The sequence below is a fragment of the Camelus ferus genome, chromosome 17 (genome assembly GCF_009834535.1).
Source record: "Camelus ferus isolate YT-003-E chromosome 17, BCGSAC_Cfer_1.0, whole genome shotgun sequence".
Lineage (NCBI taxonomy): Eukaryota > Metazoa > Chordata > Mammalia > Artiodactyla > Camelidae > Camelus > Camelus ferus.
In genome coordinates this window covers 14721441-14738669 of record NC_045712.1, presented here as the reverse complement: position 1 = coordinate 14738669, position 17229 = coordinate 14721441, and the positions used below count along the sequence as shown (strand labels likewise).

The window sequence follows — 17229 nt, the reverse complement described above, 5'->3', positions numbered from 1 at the left end:
TGTTCTGGGCACCCAAGTCGCTCCAAGTTAAATCACATTGCCTTCAACACAGAAGCCCGAGTGGAGACTTGTATCACATTGTATTTTACCTCTTCAGTGCGGATGAGTCTCGAACTCTGACACCAGCCTGGAAAAAAGAAAAAAAGAAAAGAAAAAAACAAACCTCCACTGGGTTTGAAAAGTCATGTGCTGGAGACATAAACTGAGAAAAATAAAGGTCCCAATGAAGGCTGAGCCCTCCAGTTCCCTGGGGGAAGGCAGGGGTAGATAAGAGTAAAGGAAACAGAGCAGCTAGGAAAGGACAAATCGCCAGAGGAGGGGAAGCCAACACCACCAGGACAATAGCGAAGGTTCAGAACACCCCCCAGTTACGAGCTAAGCAGGGCTACGACTTCTGCCACTCTCAGAAACACAGATAGCGGCTTTATTAGAAGTCAGGCAGCTGGCACACAGCCTCTGAAAGATCCGCAGTTGAGAGAGAGAGAGGAGGGGAGAGCATCGCTCCACCGTGTCTCCCCTGGACCCCTGGTTTTATAGATCAGGATTTATGTCCTCACTGACTCCGTGCCTGGTCCCCTAAAGGACATAAGACAATCTTGATCCTGTATGAGAACCATGCATGGGATTTTTCCAAGAAAAAAAAATTCAGACTTTCTATTTCAGATTAAGGTGGTTCTAATTGTGGAGAGAGAGAAAAAAAAAAAACTGGGCAAATAGGGCACAGGAATAGCAAGGAGATGTTCACTGTATGCCCTTTATATGGTAGGTTTAAAGCCTGAAAATGCGATCATTATCCAAAAACAAATTACAAGGGTGAATATATGTAGTTAAATGCTTTCAGGTGACTTTGAAAGCAAGCCGTTTCCCCGCCTAAGCTACCATTTCGGGGGAATGCAAGCAAGCATTTCCTCGTCAGGGTGAACAGTTCTGTCTGTCCTTCCGTCAAACCTCTTTAAGCGTATTTTGTGGAGCTGAGCATTCTCGCCTGATTTCTTCCCGCTGTGGGCATTAAAATCCTTAAATGAAGCCTCCAAGGATTAACCAAGGAGATTATAGACCTTCTTGGTGAGTGGTGGCTTCCTAACAGTAACGAAGCTGAACATCTTGTTTAATTATCTGTGCCAACTGACGGGATAGTAAGCCCGACTCTGCACATATGTGTGTTGACTGCATCACGGCGATTACTCGGCGTGTTTCATCCCTGCAAAGGCTGCCGACTGCTCCAGGGAGCATGCCAGGCAGTTTCTCCCTCTCAAACGTGCCTTGGAAATGTCTGAAGAATGACAGTCACCAATGGAAAATGAAAGGCTCTCGCTTTTTCTCCCATTACATTGCAAGATAATTAAATCCCAGACCCATGAAATGTTGAGCGTTCTGATTCAGAAATTCAATTTCCACTACGTCAGACAGGCGGTTAAATGCTTTGAAGCCATCTGCTGGCAACTTCGTGGGCCGGGCCCATAGCAAAACCACGCTTTTATTTTATTTTAGAGAGGAAAGGGGTCTGAAAAGGGGGGCCCTGCACTGTTGGCAGGCTTGAGACCCAGGGCCTGCTGGCTTCTGGGTAACAAATCCCGAAGAACCACTTGATTAAAAACAAACGAAAGAGGTATCGCATAAAATATGTAACATGTGAGGGTCAAATTCTGTTAGGTACTGCCCGTACCTTCAGGAAGCCCGGATCTCTCCCCACCTCTGGGCAGGTGCTGGCTGTCAGCAGAGGGGTTTAATGGAAAGGTCGCACTACAAAGACAAGACCGTCCCAATGCAGATCACAACAGCGTGGGCATGCAGAAAAAGGTTAACAAAGTGTAGATTGTAAGTTATTAGAGAGACTCAATAAATAAAGACCCAGCTACACAGGAGGCACCCGGGATACGAAGCAGGATGCACGGACTTCTGTAAATACGGTACCGGTACCGCGACTGGCAAAGAAGCGCGATGAGGGTTTACAGGCTGTCGGGAGGCAGGTCAGAAACCAGGATCTTGCGCGAGGTGCTTAAGCTCTCTGAGCCTGTTCATGATTATGTTGTAAGGACTTAAAGAAGCTAATGCTTCCAAAATTACACAGGGACTTCCAACTCTGGGAAGTTGGAGCTGACATATTTTCCCTCCTCCTCCTACTAAGGACAGCTAAAAAGCCTACACGTTTAACGTACAACACAATCCAAAAGATGGAGAAGGGAAGACAGGCTGTAAGGGGCTTCAGAACTCGGACAGCGAGGCAGTGGATTCCCTGGGGTTGCATGTTTGCCTCGTGTAACCCAGGCTGGGTGCCACCCGCCTGAAACCCCGCAGGGCACAGACAATAAAAGCCCCAGCAAAAACGTGCTCTCCCTCTCTAGCCAAAGGGACAGCCGAGCAGGACAGAAAACTCTTAGGAAATAATTACTGCTGCTAAACACCATTACAAACAACTATGCCCCGCCCCCGCCCACAAAGATCAAGTGATGGACTTAGACCTCCACCCGCTCCAGGCTGTAATGGGGGGCCCCACCCCCTCCCACCTGCGTGGTGTTGTGGAGACTGTGGGGAACCTGGACTTCTCCCCAAGCTGGCGCTACTGAGCCCCTCCCACCCCTATCCCTGCTGAGAGACTTGTTTGCCAGCAGGTGTACTTTTTAAAAAGGGTTAAAGGAAGCTCTCTAAACAGGATGTATTTTATATTTGATGTATTTATCTTGTTTATTGTATGTTTCCCTACTAAAGTGCATTCTGTAGGAGGGCAGTGCTCTTGGTCAGTTTGGGGTTTTGTTTTGTTTTGTTTTGTTTTGTTTTTACTGCTGGAGCCGCATTGCTTTTTAACAGTGTCAGGCTTACATGAGTGCTCAACAAGTGTTTGCTTGGGGAATGAATTGCAAGTGAATTTCTCTATGGGTATCGCAGGGTCTTCAGCTCTAAGGTTGAGGTAACGATGCTCCTAAACCATCTTATTATGAGGATTAAATGAGATACTGTTCAAAAACACAGCTTCCCTGGGATATATAAAGAACTCCCACGATTCCAACAAAAAATAGACAACAAGCAGATTTTAAATTGAGCAAAACACTGGAACGGACATTTCTCCAAAGGTTTACCAATGCCTGCTAGACACATGCAGAGATGTTTAGCATCACTAACCCTTAGGGAAATGCAAAGCAAAAACACAATGAGGTACCACCTCCTTAGAATGGCTACTACCCCCCCCCCAAAAAAAAAGCACAGGAAGAAAGAAAAGTATTGGCAAGGACGTGGAGAAATAGAAACCCTTGTGCACTGTTGGTAAGAAAGTAAAATGGTGCCACTGCTATGGAAAACAGTATGGTGTTTCCTCAGAAAACTTGAAAATGGAATTACCATTTGCTCCAGAAGTTTCACTCCTGGTTAGATACCCAAAAGAACTGAAAACAAGGATTCAAACATGTATTTGCACACCATGTTCACAGCAGCATTATTCACAACAGCCGAAAGATAGAAGTACCCAAGTATCCACTGATGGATGGATAAACAAAGGGCGGTGTGTACTTATAAATGGGAAGAAGGGGAAATGGGCCATGGTTGCTGAACAGGTAAGAGTTCCATTTCACAAGATGAAAAGAGTTCTGGAGATGGATGGTGCTGATGGTGGCACAACCATGTGAATGTCCTTAATGCCACCGACCTGGACACTTTAAACTGGTTAACATGGTAACTTTTCTATTACATGTATTTTGCCATAATTTTTTAAATTACACAAAAACATACCTTGTACCCTATCAACAACATAGTAGAGACAGTACAAAGGTGGAGTATAAAATTGACAGCAGGACGACCTTGTGCTTCTTGCCTATAATGATGGCTAACAAAAGAGGATCCATCTACAGCAAGAGGTGTCATTACCCTTCAGGCACCAGCTTGGCAAAATCAACCAAGAAACAGCGGAATGTCAGGGAAAGCCAGTGCCAGTGTCCACAATGACACTTCCATCTAAAAGTTACATTGCTCTTGCCTGCCTACATAAGACACTGTCTCAGCAGGAAGGAAAGTATGTTTCTGGGCTCCTTTTACTGCAGAAAAAGCACAGCGCTGGCTGCAGAATAACAGAATCGCATTAAGCCTTGACAACAGCAACAAAAAAATCAATACACGTTATCCCAGTGCCCGGAGCCCAACTCTGTAGTTTCTTCAACAGAGTTGTGCAACAACAAAACTGAAGAAGAACTCAGCAAACTAAATTATTCCTATCAAAGGAACAATTTCATCATATCAAGCCACGGGGGCGGCTGGCATTGACGCGTGGACCGGTGTGGGCTACGGTAATTGGCCAGTCAAACTCTCTCTCCCTCCCAAATTCAAATGAAAAGTGCTAAGGAAATTAGTCAGGAGGTAGCGAGAGGAGAAAAAAGAAAATCATAAAGAGAGGCCAGCAGTGAGGGTGGCATGGCCATATGGTGGAGCAGTGACCAGCGATGCAGTAATAAGATAGCAGGTGTCCCTGAAGCCAACGTGAAGCCCAAACGATGACTGTCCTTAGCTTCGCTGGAGATCTGTCTCCTCTCACCCGTCAGCTCGCCAGCGATCTAAGTAATTGCTGGTCAGGTCTTCCCTGGCCTGGACTCACGTTACTGAGCTGACACCCCCGAGTTTTCACTGAAAGAACTCTAAGCTAACACAAGTAAAATAGACCTCTCCCCCCCCGGACTTTTCTCACTCTGTGTCCCCAGTACCTGGTACGGTGCCTGCCCCACAGGAGGACGCAGATATTTGTTGACAGTCTGCCTACAAATGACACTAGGGGAAAGCTGTCCTACAAGTGCCACCGTCTCGTTGTCAGGGAACAAATGACAAATAGCAACGGTGGGCAAGTGACAGTTGCTTAGGAAGGGCCGACACACAACAAGAGAGCAGAGTATGTGTGGCTGTTTGCACAGTACCCCGGACCAAGCACTCCGCTTGGAAGGGGACCCCGGTCCTTCTGCAGCCCCAACATCTACTTTGGCACCTAGGAAGATGCGCAAAAGGTCAGTGGCGCCTGGCTCTCCTTTCCTGGGTTTCATTTAAGCTTGCAGGAGTATTTCCAACGAGTTCGTGTCCACAGCTTGGTAGCCAAGATATGGCAAGTTCGGGGCCTCTTACCCATCTCATTCCAGCTTTAAATCGAATTGGAAAATTAAAGAGAACAAATTTGCAGCTTGGATTGTGAACTGAAAAGCTGATATACTGAACACGGATGTCTTTGATTGCCTCTTAAAAAATATTTGTAAATCAAAATTGGTAATGAGTTCAACCATATAATATATTCTTTCAAATTATCCATGACAGAGGGAAATTGTTTCAGATCATTCAAATGCGTAAAATTCTGGTTAATAAATGAAAAATGCTCTTCCTCATGTAATTCCCTTCAGGGCATCAACTTTCATTCAAAAGATTTGTCGAGCACTTGACAAGCACTGAGTATTCTGCTGGGCCAGGGGTGGGAGATAGGGAGAGACTGCCGAGTTCTTACTTTTAAGGGCCTCAGCAGACTAAAGGAGGAGATGGTGGCAATAGAAAGTAACATAAGGTGGGGAGGGTAGAGCTTAGTGGCAGAGTGTGTGCTCAGCATGCGCAAGGTCCTGGGTTCGATCCCCAGCACCTCCATTAAAAACAAATAAATAAACCTAATTACCTTCCATCCCCCCTTCCCTCCCCCCAAAATAAAAATAAATGGGATGATAAATTAATTAATTAAAAGAGTTTAAAAAAAAAAAAGGCAACCCAAGCCACATTGCAAGTGTACGTTGAGTAAAGTGTCTGTAGGCTAAGGTGCATGTCCTTTTACCCTATGAAAGAGACAATAATGGTGCAGAGTCTTTAGGAAATCAAGACGAGCTCAAGGGGAGGCAATAAAAGGTCCAAGATATCATAGGGTCCAGCTTCCTAATTTTACAAGTAAGGAAAAGGGCCCCCAAAGGTGACCATCTCTTGGCTGCCTAGTGCCAAAACCAGATCTTGAACCCAAAAGTTCCCTTTAAAGAGTTGTCACAAAGATATGACCAAGTTCTACGGTTCTTCCTGGCTTTCTCAAAATGCCTCCAGCCACTGGGGGTTGGAATACCAAGCAAACACTGACTTGCTTTTCATAAAGGCTCAAGATCTATCTTCCTGCCTCCCAGCGGATCCCTTTCTAATCTCCTTCTCATACGTCTGGTGAAATAACTTCCCCAGATGCAAATCTGCCCGTGTCATCTGCTTCCTTCCCATTGCCCTTAGGATAATGACCTGAGTCCTTCACAAGGCTTGCTCAGCACACCCTGGTCCTGGCCCTTGACCTCACCTTCCGCCACCGTCTCCTTCCTTCTCCGGGGTCTGGCCGTCCTGTACTTCCTCTGGCTCTTCAGCCATACCAAGCTCTCCTCCCACTTCTGGGCCTCAGCACATACTGTTCCCTCTGCTTACAACACTCTTCCTCCTTCTTCACCTAATGATTGACTTGGCTCAGACACAATACCACTACCCTGGCCTGTAGACTGGCTTGGTCCTTCCCTGCCCTCTGCCTGGGCTCCGCCATTACTCTTTATTGAATTACCTGTTTAATGTCTGTCTGCTGCACTGGAATCTGAGCCTCAAGATTGTGAGCACCTCTCAGTCGTTCCCTGATGTGCCCCCATCCCCTAGTGCGGTACGTTGATTCTTAGGTAGCCTAAGCTGCTGGAACAAGTAAGCCTCAAATCCTTGGTGTTTCACAAAACAAGAAGTTATTTGGCGGGGGAAGGGTGTGGCTCAGTGGTAGAGTGCATGCCTAGCATGCATAAGGTCCTGGGTTCAATCCCCAGTACCTCCATTAAAAAATAAATATGTAAATAAACCTAATTACCCCCCAAAAAATTTTTTTTGAAGTTATTTTTTTTTCTTTTTCATGTGACAGTTCAGAGTGGGGTTTCCAGGTCTCTGGTAGTTATACTCCATGCGACCATGTAGGGACCTATGTAGGGACATCCTGATGTGGCATATGGCTTCCAAAGTGTCCCTAATAATTTCTATGTTGGTCGAATGAAAACAGGAAAGAGCATGTGAGAGCTTACATGGAAGGGAACACTTCCCTGCCCCTTTTCCATCGGAGGGAATTTAGTCCCATGGACACAAAACCACACAAAAGAGCAGGACCTGTGGGCCAACCATTGCCAAGCATTTCTTTACTCAGTGTCCAAGGGAGAAAGGATTTTTGAAAGCCAGAGCGCTGCTCCACCAGAATGCTCAGGGAAGATGTGCGGGAAAGAAATTAATCTTTAAATCACTGAATTCCCTACTTCAGATGCTGCTGTCAGTACCCAGACTCCCAGAATCATTATGTTTCTTTCATTTTGTTGGCAGCATTTCAATATCCAAACAACTGGCTTCAATAAAAGGTAAGGCCCAGGGTGACAGACGGATGGGGTTCTTCTCCACCATGTTAGCACGCCGAGAATTTCAAATAATAAGACGTCAAAGAATGCCAACGATGTCAGAGAATTTGAACATAAATCATCAAACATGTATGATGTTCTTTTTCAACATTTGGGAACTGAGGTCCAGTAATAGGAACAGCTCCCCTAAACTTAATGGCCAAGCTATAATCAGAGCATGGATCCCAGACTCTTCATTCAGTGTTCCTCCCACCAGGCCCGGCCGGCCCTCCATGGGCACCACCCTCAGTGTGTCCTGAACAAGACCATCAGCATGAGAGTCATGAATGTTCAGTGGAACTCAGGATGCCATCGGTCCCCAACTGCCTCTAACAAGAACAAGATACAGTGTGGCAAACTCCCATGGTGTACAGATTTTCCCCCAGAATTCCAGATTTCCATCTTAGAGGTAAAATATCTTTAGACCTCACGATACAGTCGTGGAAATGACCATATAAGAATAAAAAGCACTCATATACTCGGGTTGCTATCTTACTCCAGAATGTGTGGTTCAAAATGCCTGCAGAGTAACAGGCAACAGCCGGACACTCGCGTATTACAGTTACTTTTCCCCCTGGGTGGCTGGTCAGTGTCTCCAAAGGAGACGCTTTATATTTTGATTTAATATTTTCATCAAGATGATTTATTTATTTTTACACTATCACAACACAAGAGATCCGTGATTTCTGTTTCACATCCTACACAGTTTCAGATACTTTTGATAACTGTCTATGACAAAATATGTCCATGACATTAAAATATCCATTAAAATAATACGTTTCTCATATAACAGCCCACTCTGGAAGGTTGGGGGGGATCATAACTATCACCCTCACTGTCCCCAACATACAAACACACACACACACACACACACACACACACACACACACACACACACACACACACATACCCTTCCTAGCACCAGACTCCTTACATTGGACGATTTCTTAAAGCACGGAGCATTTATTCCCATGCCTTAAGGAAACACAGGCTAAATATGACTCATTCTTGCTGTATGTGTTTTACTCAGGGGTAAGTAATTTTAAGTATTAGTCATTGAAATCAGACATGGATGGGTCACGGAACAGAAGTCAACATCAACACATATTTTCTTTGACTGCTTGGGCGTATGTCTTTGATCTCTTGGGGGAGGTGAGTGGAAATGGGGGCTGAGGACATATTTATCTCTGGCTTCCAAACTCTTTTGATGGGGAAAAGTTCGAGAAGCACCAGAGTATTAGGTCAACTATTGATCTAGCCAAAAAAAAAAAAAAACGCAGAGATCTAGTTTCCAGTTCTACTGATGGAAACCTGGACAAACCACTTTTCTCCTGTGGGGCTTCATTTCTTCACGTGCAAAAATAAGAACTATTAGGAAAAGTTCTCAAATGAGGGGATTCTGACACCTTGCTGTACCGAGAGTTGTGTTTCTACTACACTAAAGCGGGAGGAACTCAGTATATCAAATGTTTCAAGTTTAGGGTCCACGTTCCAGGGCAGGTGGGGAGAAAGAGGCAGAGAATTGTGCTGAAGTTCAAGCCAGCTCGGTTCAGCACACAGACGCTGAGGCCTGCAACGTGCCAGGGTCTGGGAGTGCGTGCAAAAATAAATGAGATGCAGTGACCGCCCTCAGGGAGCATGCAGTGTAGAGGTGCACTGTTCAGTATGGTAGCCACTAGCCAGACGTCGATACTGAACACTTGAAATGTGGTTAGTTTGAATTGAAACGTGCTATGGGTATTTAATATAGGTCAAATTTAAAGGATTTCAGAGAAAAAGGTGTAACATACCTCAATAGCTTGATCATATGCCAAAATGATATTTTTGAGATATCGGCTTACATTAAGTATATTTTTTAGATAATTTTATCTGTTTCATTTTACTTTTTTAATATGGCTACTTAGGAAAAATGTCATTATAATTATGGCTCTTATTACATTTCTCTTGAACGGTGCTGATCTAGAAGGTAATTTAGACAGCGTGTTTCAGTGAGAGGGTCAGGATAAGCTGCTGTTTGGGGGAGTAGAGAAGTATAAAGGAGGGGCAGGTAGTCCAATCCGGGGTGGGGGAGAGCCCTACAGAATACACTCCCTGAAACACAATGCCTAGAGGCGAGGGACCAGACTGACTGTGTGACCTTGTGCAAGTCACATAACCTCTCTGTGCTTCAGTTTCCTCATCTGTAAAGGAGGGCTGATGTGAGAATGAAATGAGTCGAGTCATGTACATCCCATAAAGGAGCAGCTGGTGTACACAGCTCAAGCTCCAAAATCTTTCATTACTAGTACCCAGCAGAACGCCAGCTCAGGGAAACCAAGGATTGTCCTCTCCATGCTGCGCGCTGCTCTCTCCCCTGAGCTAGGACAGCACCTGGCAGGCAGTACTTGTGGGGAAGACAGAGTGAGTAAGGGACTACACACAGTTTGGTATCATTGAAGCGTAAGAAGTGAGATAGGAAATGAGAGGTTGGCAGGAAGTGCCTGATTTAACACCCTCTCCATCATCCCCATCCGAAGGCAAGAGAGCTGATAAAAGACGCCAAAAAAGAAACATCAATCCCTCGCATTTTTAATAGCACTTAGCCCTCTGCAATATGCTTTCACATGTTCGCTCACAACTCCGTGAGGCAGGCAGGGCAGGAATTAGGAGGCAACACGCTGAGTTTATTAAGGGAAGAACCCAACCAGAAAAACAGGAAACCGAATGTATCATCAAGAATTGGTGGGATGATCAGGGCTCCTCGTTAGCTTTTAGTTTTAATTTTTTTGTTTCCCGGCTCTGTTTTCACCGTAAGCATGTGTTATTTTACAGTCAGGAAAGGATGCACGCTGTGTTTAAGAGGATGGAGGAGAAGGGAGAGAAGCTGGCTGGTCCAGATGGAGCCCCCATCTATCCAGAGTGCGGTCAGACCTGAACTGTCTCAGAGGGTCAGGGAATGTCTGGATTCCGCAGCCTCTATGGAGATGCTCTTAGAAGGCGTTATTCCCAAGTGGCGGATCTTTCTATGGCCTTTGAAGGCAGACAGACTTTCAGATCTTTGCTCTGCCCCTTCTGAGCAAGGTGCATGGTCTAACCCCTGCCTGCCTTTCTAATCAAACATCCTTTCAGCTTCTAGACTCCAGCCACAGTGTCTCCTTTCAGCCCCTCCAATGTGCCAAAAAAAAAAAAGATGAAAAGAAAGCTTTTGATCCCTGGCCTCGTGGATCCTGCATTCTAGTTGGAAAGAAAGATGATTAAACACTCAATTGCTGTGAAGGGGGAGAAGTTCTGTAAGAGGGGATGTGCTGAGGACTGGGAGGGCGGAGAGGATGGCAGTTGTCTTCACCGCACCTTGTGTAGTGCTCAGGGTTCACCGTGTGCTACCCACTGGAAAGGAATGAGTTGGCACCACCCTTCCAAGGAGTTTAAACCCAGAGACACCAGCTGGGAGGTCACTGTGTTGGAGGCTGCGATTCACAGACACCCCTGATCTGTCATGATACCAAAGGACTTGTCCTGAACGTCAGTTCCTTTATCACACTGCCATGTGGTGATGCTCCATCTGACAGAGAGTGTAAACTCCACCAGAGCAGGACTTTGTCTTAGTCAATGAGGTATCCTTAATGCCAGGGACAGAGCCAAGCACATAGTAGGTACTTCAGATATATTTCCTGGAATAACTGCATGAAATCACACATTGGAAAAACCAAGGCTTAGAGAGGTCAGGTGTTTTCCCAAGGTCACACGGCAAGCAGGTGGTAAATCTCATCCCAATTCTACTAAATGCTAATTCCTTCTGAAGGAACTTTTGTTCCCTATTGTTTCAAGATCCAGGATCAGACAGCCCCGTGTCCCACCCCCAGGTAGGTGGCACGGAGCCCAAGGACGGGATCACACTGATACTCACCTTCCAACCCTGTTCCCCAAGTTCCCCCGGAAGGTGGAGCCTCAGGTCTGGGGGAGGGTCATGTCTAACCTCGGCTACGTTGCTGTCCCTGTCTTCTCCCAAAGCTCTACGCAAATGCTCCGATCTGGAAAAAGCCATCGCCACTGCCGCTCTGATTTTCAGAAATTCTTCTGACCCCGATGGGAAACTTGGAAAAGCTGCTGCCAAAAATCTGCTGCAAACCCAGTTTAGGAATTTCACAGAGGTAAGAGAATGAACAGGCATGAAGTAACAGGGGGCCGCACCGTAACAGCTGGCCCCCAAAGTCAACAACTCTGGCTCAGAGGCCCCATTGTGTGGTTTCATCCAACAAACGTGTCTGGAACACCTATCCTGTGCCAGGAAGCGGGCTGAGGACTGGGGTTAATGCAGTGAACAAGTGACCGACCCAGCAGAGTAGAGAGATGTGCTGAGAAAGTCTTTGGAAAGAGTCAACAGCCCGGGAAAAAGTGGAGCGTGCAGTGAAAGAGTGAAACAGAGGGGCCGTCTTGGGCTTGGTGGTCAAAACCGAAGGTACAGCTGAGGTCTGAAGAATGAGGTCAAGAGTGAGCTGGGATTGGGGGTGGGGTGGGGGGAGAGAATGATGGCATTCCAAGCCGAGGATTTGGCATAAAGCATGTCAAAGAGCGATGAGGTCCAGTAAGTATTGGTGAGAAGGAGGAAGGAAGCAGGACGCAGTGGGAGGGGAGGCTGGGGAGGTGGAAAGAAGCCACATCTTACAGAGGCACAGCCTGAGGGCAGGAGGAAGCCAGGGATGGGTTCCGAGTCCAGGAGGAAGAAATTACACCGGCTAATGGAGATCAGACTGCAGCGGGGGTGGGGAGTGAGACAAAGAAAAGAGTAACTGTGGGGAAGGAATCCAAACAAAAGAAGACGTTGGTCTGGACTAGGGTGGTGAATAGGAGGGACGTTTGGAAGACGGAATGAACAGGATCTGATAGCTGATTGGCTGTGAGGGTTGAAGAACCGAGGAAGCAAAGCACGATACCCCAGCTCTGACTGTGGGAAGAAACGGCTGGTGGTCCCATCCCCAGAGAAGAGAAGGACCAGAGAATAAGCAGATTGGAGGTGGGGTGGGAGGTGGGGGGGACAGGAGGAGTTCTGTCAGGATGTGTCAATTTTAAGATGTTCGTGAAACATTCATGTGGAGAAACCCAGACAGCAACAGGGTATGTGAGCGGGGAGGTCAGAAGACAGATCTGCAGAAGGGAGAGTTAGCAATATAAACACAGTTACTAGTGGGGAAGGGATAGTTCAGTGGTAGAGCACATGCTTAGCATACACGAGGTCCTGGGTTCAATCCCCGGTACCTCCATTTAAAAACAAAAGCAAAACCTGAGAAAGGCAGCCAATTTCGGGGTCTCTGGCAGCAGACACAGCCGGGCCCCAATGCAGTCCCGCCCTCTCCTCCAGATGAGAGGCACCAACTTCAGGGGACTTAAGGGGACTGCACATCCCTGGCACTTTTAGTCTCAGTGGCAGTAGCTCCACTCCACTGAGCAAATATTACTTATCCCCTGTAGCCAGTCAGAGACAATAAAACTGAGCACCTAAAAGCAGTGCTAAGAAGATACAAAAGCAAGATGGCTGGTCAGGCCCCAAGAGGGCTGGACCTCTGTCAGCTCCGTGCTCTCACAAAATATGTAGGAAAAAGAGGAGGAGGACCTCCAGCACCGTTGACCTTTGAGCAAACAGAGTGCTTTGCACTAGTAAAGGGCTTCTGTCTCTATCTTGGGTTCTCCTGGGGGGAGGCAGAGACAACTCCGTTCTCCCTCGCTGGTAGGTGTGACCTCTTGAGGAGTATCAGCCTGGAGAAACCAGAAAGGTTTAAGCCTGTAAGAGGAATGCATCCTCACTCCTGAAGTGCCTCAGTCATTGCTGTGATGGTTTTTTACAGTTAGCACATGGGTGAGTGTTTGGAGTTGAACTAAACGTAGTGACTCAAAAGACCTTAATGCTTTTAATGCCACTTGGGAAGATATTTCACAAGCTGTGGTTAGAACCGAAAAGCCTCTCCATTTAGTGTGAGTCACATGTGTTTCTTCAGTCAGTTTATGAGGACTACGAAACTGGGTTTGCTTTATGATCAAACTAAGGGCTGAATCATCTTCCAAAGCATCTATTTTCTTTTAGCATATTTTATTCTATATTTCTGGATGATCGTAGACTCAGCGGAACACATTGTGGTTAGGTCTAAAAAGAAAGAGACTGTAACTTGAAAATCTGAAAATGTAACAGTATCTTTGTTTGTAGAGAGGTGGGAGGGCTTAGCAGTTGAGTGTGGGCTCCATCATCAGGTAGCCGATGCAATGAATCCTGGCTCCACACTGATAGCTGTTTAGCTTGGGGCAAATTCCTTAATTCTCACTGAGTCTCCTACATTGCATTTGCAGAGTGGGGATAATTAATGATAGCACATATTCAATGAGGTCCCTGCGAGCACTGAACGAGATAACCCATGAAAAGACTTAACACAGTGCTTGACCAGTAGCGCGGGGAGCAACTTGGCATGTTGTTAATAACATGCTTACTATCGCTTATTATCTGCAAAACCAGGATGGCACAACGCATTCGGCTTTTACTTTCTCTTCTTTATTCTTACAGGGACAAGAAACCAAACCGAGATACAAAGTCCTCCTTTCTGAACTCGACAAGCATACAGAAACGAAGCTGGATTTTGAGGATTTCATGATCTTGCTGTTAAGCATCACTGTAATGTCAGATTTGCTGCAAAATATATGGAGTGTAAAAATTATGTAATAAACAGCTTTAAAGATATAGTTAGACAAATGAATAGCAAAATACAGGGTTCAGTAATTAAAGTGGGGTTTTTTTTTTTTCATTTTATTTTTAATTAAAGTACGGATCATGCATCCGGGATTGCCTGGGATGGTTCGGATTGCTAATATTCGGACCCAGTACAACTACAAGTGTATGCTTACTCTTTAGGGATGTTCAAATAATGTAATCTCTGGCGCTTTACAATGTGATAGATTTGTTACCATTGAATATTACATTGCTTTTGCTGACTTAGTAGTGTCTTAGAGCACTTTCCTTATAGTCACTGAGTCACTCATTCATTCATTCATTAAACAGTATTTTTTGTCTCTACTTGGTGGTATCGCTGAAGATACAGTAATGAACCAGCCAATCTCTGCCCACAGACATGCCCTGCAGAAGTCTAGCCAAAGAGATGAGTTCTGAGCAATTTAGCCATCAGTGGCATATACAGTGTAATTATAATTGCGACAAGGGCTACAGGATGCTAAAAGAGCTGTTGTCACCTGACCTGAGATCAAAGGTCAGAGAAGCGCCGCTGACGTTCTGCAAAAGGCAAAACTATAGGGGAAGAAAACAGGTCAGTGGGTGGCCAGGGCTGTGGGTGGGAAGTGGAGTTGTCCACCAATGGGCTCAGGGGAACGTTTCTCGGGGATGGAATTGTTCTATATCTTGATTGTGGTGATGGTTACATGTCTGCACGGATTTGTCAGACTCAGAACTGCGTACTAAAACAAAGGCGATTTTTACTGTATGTGAATGACACCTAAATAAACATGACTTAAAACCCCAAATCCCAATATCCTTGTAATTTCTGGCCATGGCTTAACCAAAAGCCCCTTGAGAATATCTAAACGTGGGCATGTCCTAGGGACACACATCCCTATGGCCACGCCTGTATTCCTGGGTTTAAAATACACACACACAAATACACACACAGAGGTCAGTGCCTGAATCTGGGAGACAGACTTTCACAAAGCTCTTATTCATCGTAAATTTCTTGTAGCTTCCTGAGTTCCCCCTTTTGTCTCCTCTTTTCTTCCTAGCCCAATCGTGTAAGCCTCAGAGGCATATATTAAGAAACCCTTTCCGGGAGGAGATCTCCATCCTTGATCTGGTGAAATGTTACCTCATCCTGCAGTGTTCCAAATCCACCACGACCTGACTCCTCCGCCCTTCCCACTTTCCAAACCGTAGACGTTCGAAGTCTGAGAGTTCAGGTGCCATGTAAGGGAAAGCCCCGAGCTCTACCCTCTATCACAATTTGAACAGTAGGTACATGTGTTCAACAGGGCTTGTCCCACGTGCTGGGCACTGTTCTAGGGGCTTTATAAAAATTAACCCATCCAACCCCCATCATAACCCTATGAAGAAGCTTTACTATTATCATCTCACAGACGAGGAAACCGAAGCACTGAGGTTTCGATTTGCCCAAAGTCACACAGCTGGCAGGGTGGAGGGTTCTCTGCCCTCTCTGTGGGCACTGTTCATTTTGTTTTAATATTAGATTTTATCGTGAGCAATAATATTATAATTCAGCAAAAATAACTGCATATTTCAGGCACTGTGCAAGAGAGAGAGAGAGGTACCAGCTGGGTCCCGGAGAACCATTTGGCGTTCCTCAAATAGAATCTGTGGGCTGCTCTCCAGCAAAGCCCTTTGTATCTTAGTCTCATGAAGCTAAATATGGCAACCTTGGTGACCAATGAAAAGGTCACATTCACACCTTTCCGAGAAGGGAAACAGAGACCCCAGCCAATGGTGTGGGGAGGGATCTTGGAGCCATTCCCACCCACGGGGCTCCCGGTAAGAATTTTTGAAACTCCATCCCAGATGGGAAGTCACACTCCTCTGAGGAGGAAATCACTTATAAAATCTATTTTAGCCCAATGCAAAGAAGGAAAACAAAGCCGACGCTCGGGAAGCATCAGTGACAGATGACTCAACGAGCATTAGGCTAAGACACGGGATCACAGAAGCCTCACCTCTTGGTTCTAGTCCCAGGACCATGAACTCCACTCTTAAAACAAAGGTCCCATCTTGAAAATGCGGCTGGTCATCATCGGTAAGATTATGGGTGCAAATCTGTCCTGGGATCCCGTGGTTGCAAGGAACACAATCCACTCAGATCTCTCTCTCACACACACACACAGGGGAAAAGGATGGGCTGTATCTATCAACAGTGGCATATACTGAAATGAACGGGCAGAGAATGCAGTTAATGTCCACCAAATACTGGTTACAGAATAGGAAGCACAGTCCAGGTTTTGCCCTCAGTGTCTCTTACATGAATTGGTTCCTCGTCTCTGCTTCTGTCTGCGTGCGGTCTCGCCCTCATTTCTATCTCTGACTCTACCTCTCTACTGCTTGACTAGTTCTTTCTGATTCTTGGCACAAAAGCACAAACACAGTGTCTCAATTGCTGACTTGAATTCTCTCTTTAAATGCTCAACCGACACTCAGTAGCATCTTGGAAGCCCAACTGCAATCCCCCAGGAGCGAGAACTTGATTGGCTGAGTCTGAGTAGGGACCACTCCCAATCTAGCCGTCTGTGGGCGGGGATGCAAGTCACTCTCAGCAGGGACCATGGGAACTGACCCTGCAAAGTACATGGACAGGTTCTCAAAGAAGGATGGGAGGAGCTGGGGGAAGAAATGATTGACAGAGGAAACTGTAAGAATCTCTATTATAAAATGGACTAGAAAGGCAATGTTATTTGCATCTCAGGCATGGGCTCAGCAAACACTGGAATTGATGGAATAATCTCTCCTTTGCTGTTCCAAGTGAAACCCTTCTTGCGTTGTCACTGTACAAAAGGAGCTAACCTGAGCTTCCTGGGATTAAATATAGTTCAGATTTTCCTCTCCAAGAGCTACAAGCACCCTTGCAATTTGGTGAGTATGACAGAAACATACCCAGTCCTAGAACCCCTAATTTTCTGTATTTTAGCATCTAAAAATGGGTCCAAGTATGAGATCAGGAATTGTGCTTGAAATAGTCCTTTGCGAGAAAGGGTTTGGAAAGGGCTGGAAGGAAACCAACAGGAGTCCTGTTCCTCAGCTGACCTTCGGCACCAGTAGAGCTAATGAGAAATCTTCGCTGAATCCTGAGCTCGGAGAAGGACTAGGGAGCAATCCGCTGAA

The 17229-nt window shown here is 46.0% G+C and overlaps 1 protein-coding gene across 1 annotated transcript; it reads left to right on the top strand.

The window, feature by feature from the left end:
* Positions 1 to 4758: 4758 nt before the first annotated feature.
* Positions 4759 to 14855, top strand: SNTN (sentan, cilia apical structure protein). Its single transcript, XM_006178303.3, has 4 exons — positions 4759 to 4979; positions 7312 to 7346; positions 11373 to 11512; positions 13912 to 14855. The coding sequence occupies exons 1-4, from the start codon at positions 4870 to 4872 to the stop codon at positions 14065 to 14067; spliced, it is 441 nt and encodes a 146-aa protein (XP_006178365.1). The 5' UTR covers positions 4759 to 4869; the 3' UTR covers positions 14068 to 14855.
* The last annotated feature ends 2374 nt before the right edge of the window (positions 14856 to 17229 follow it).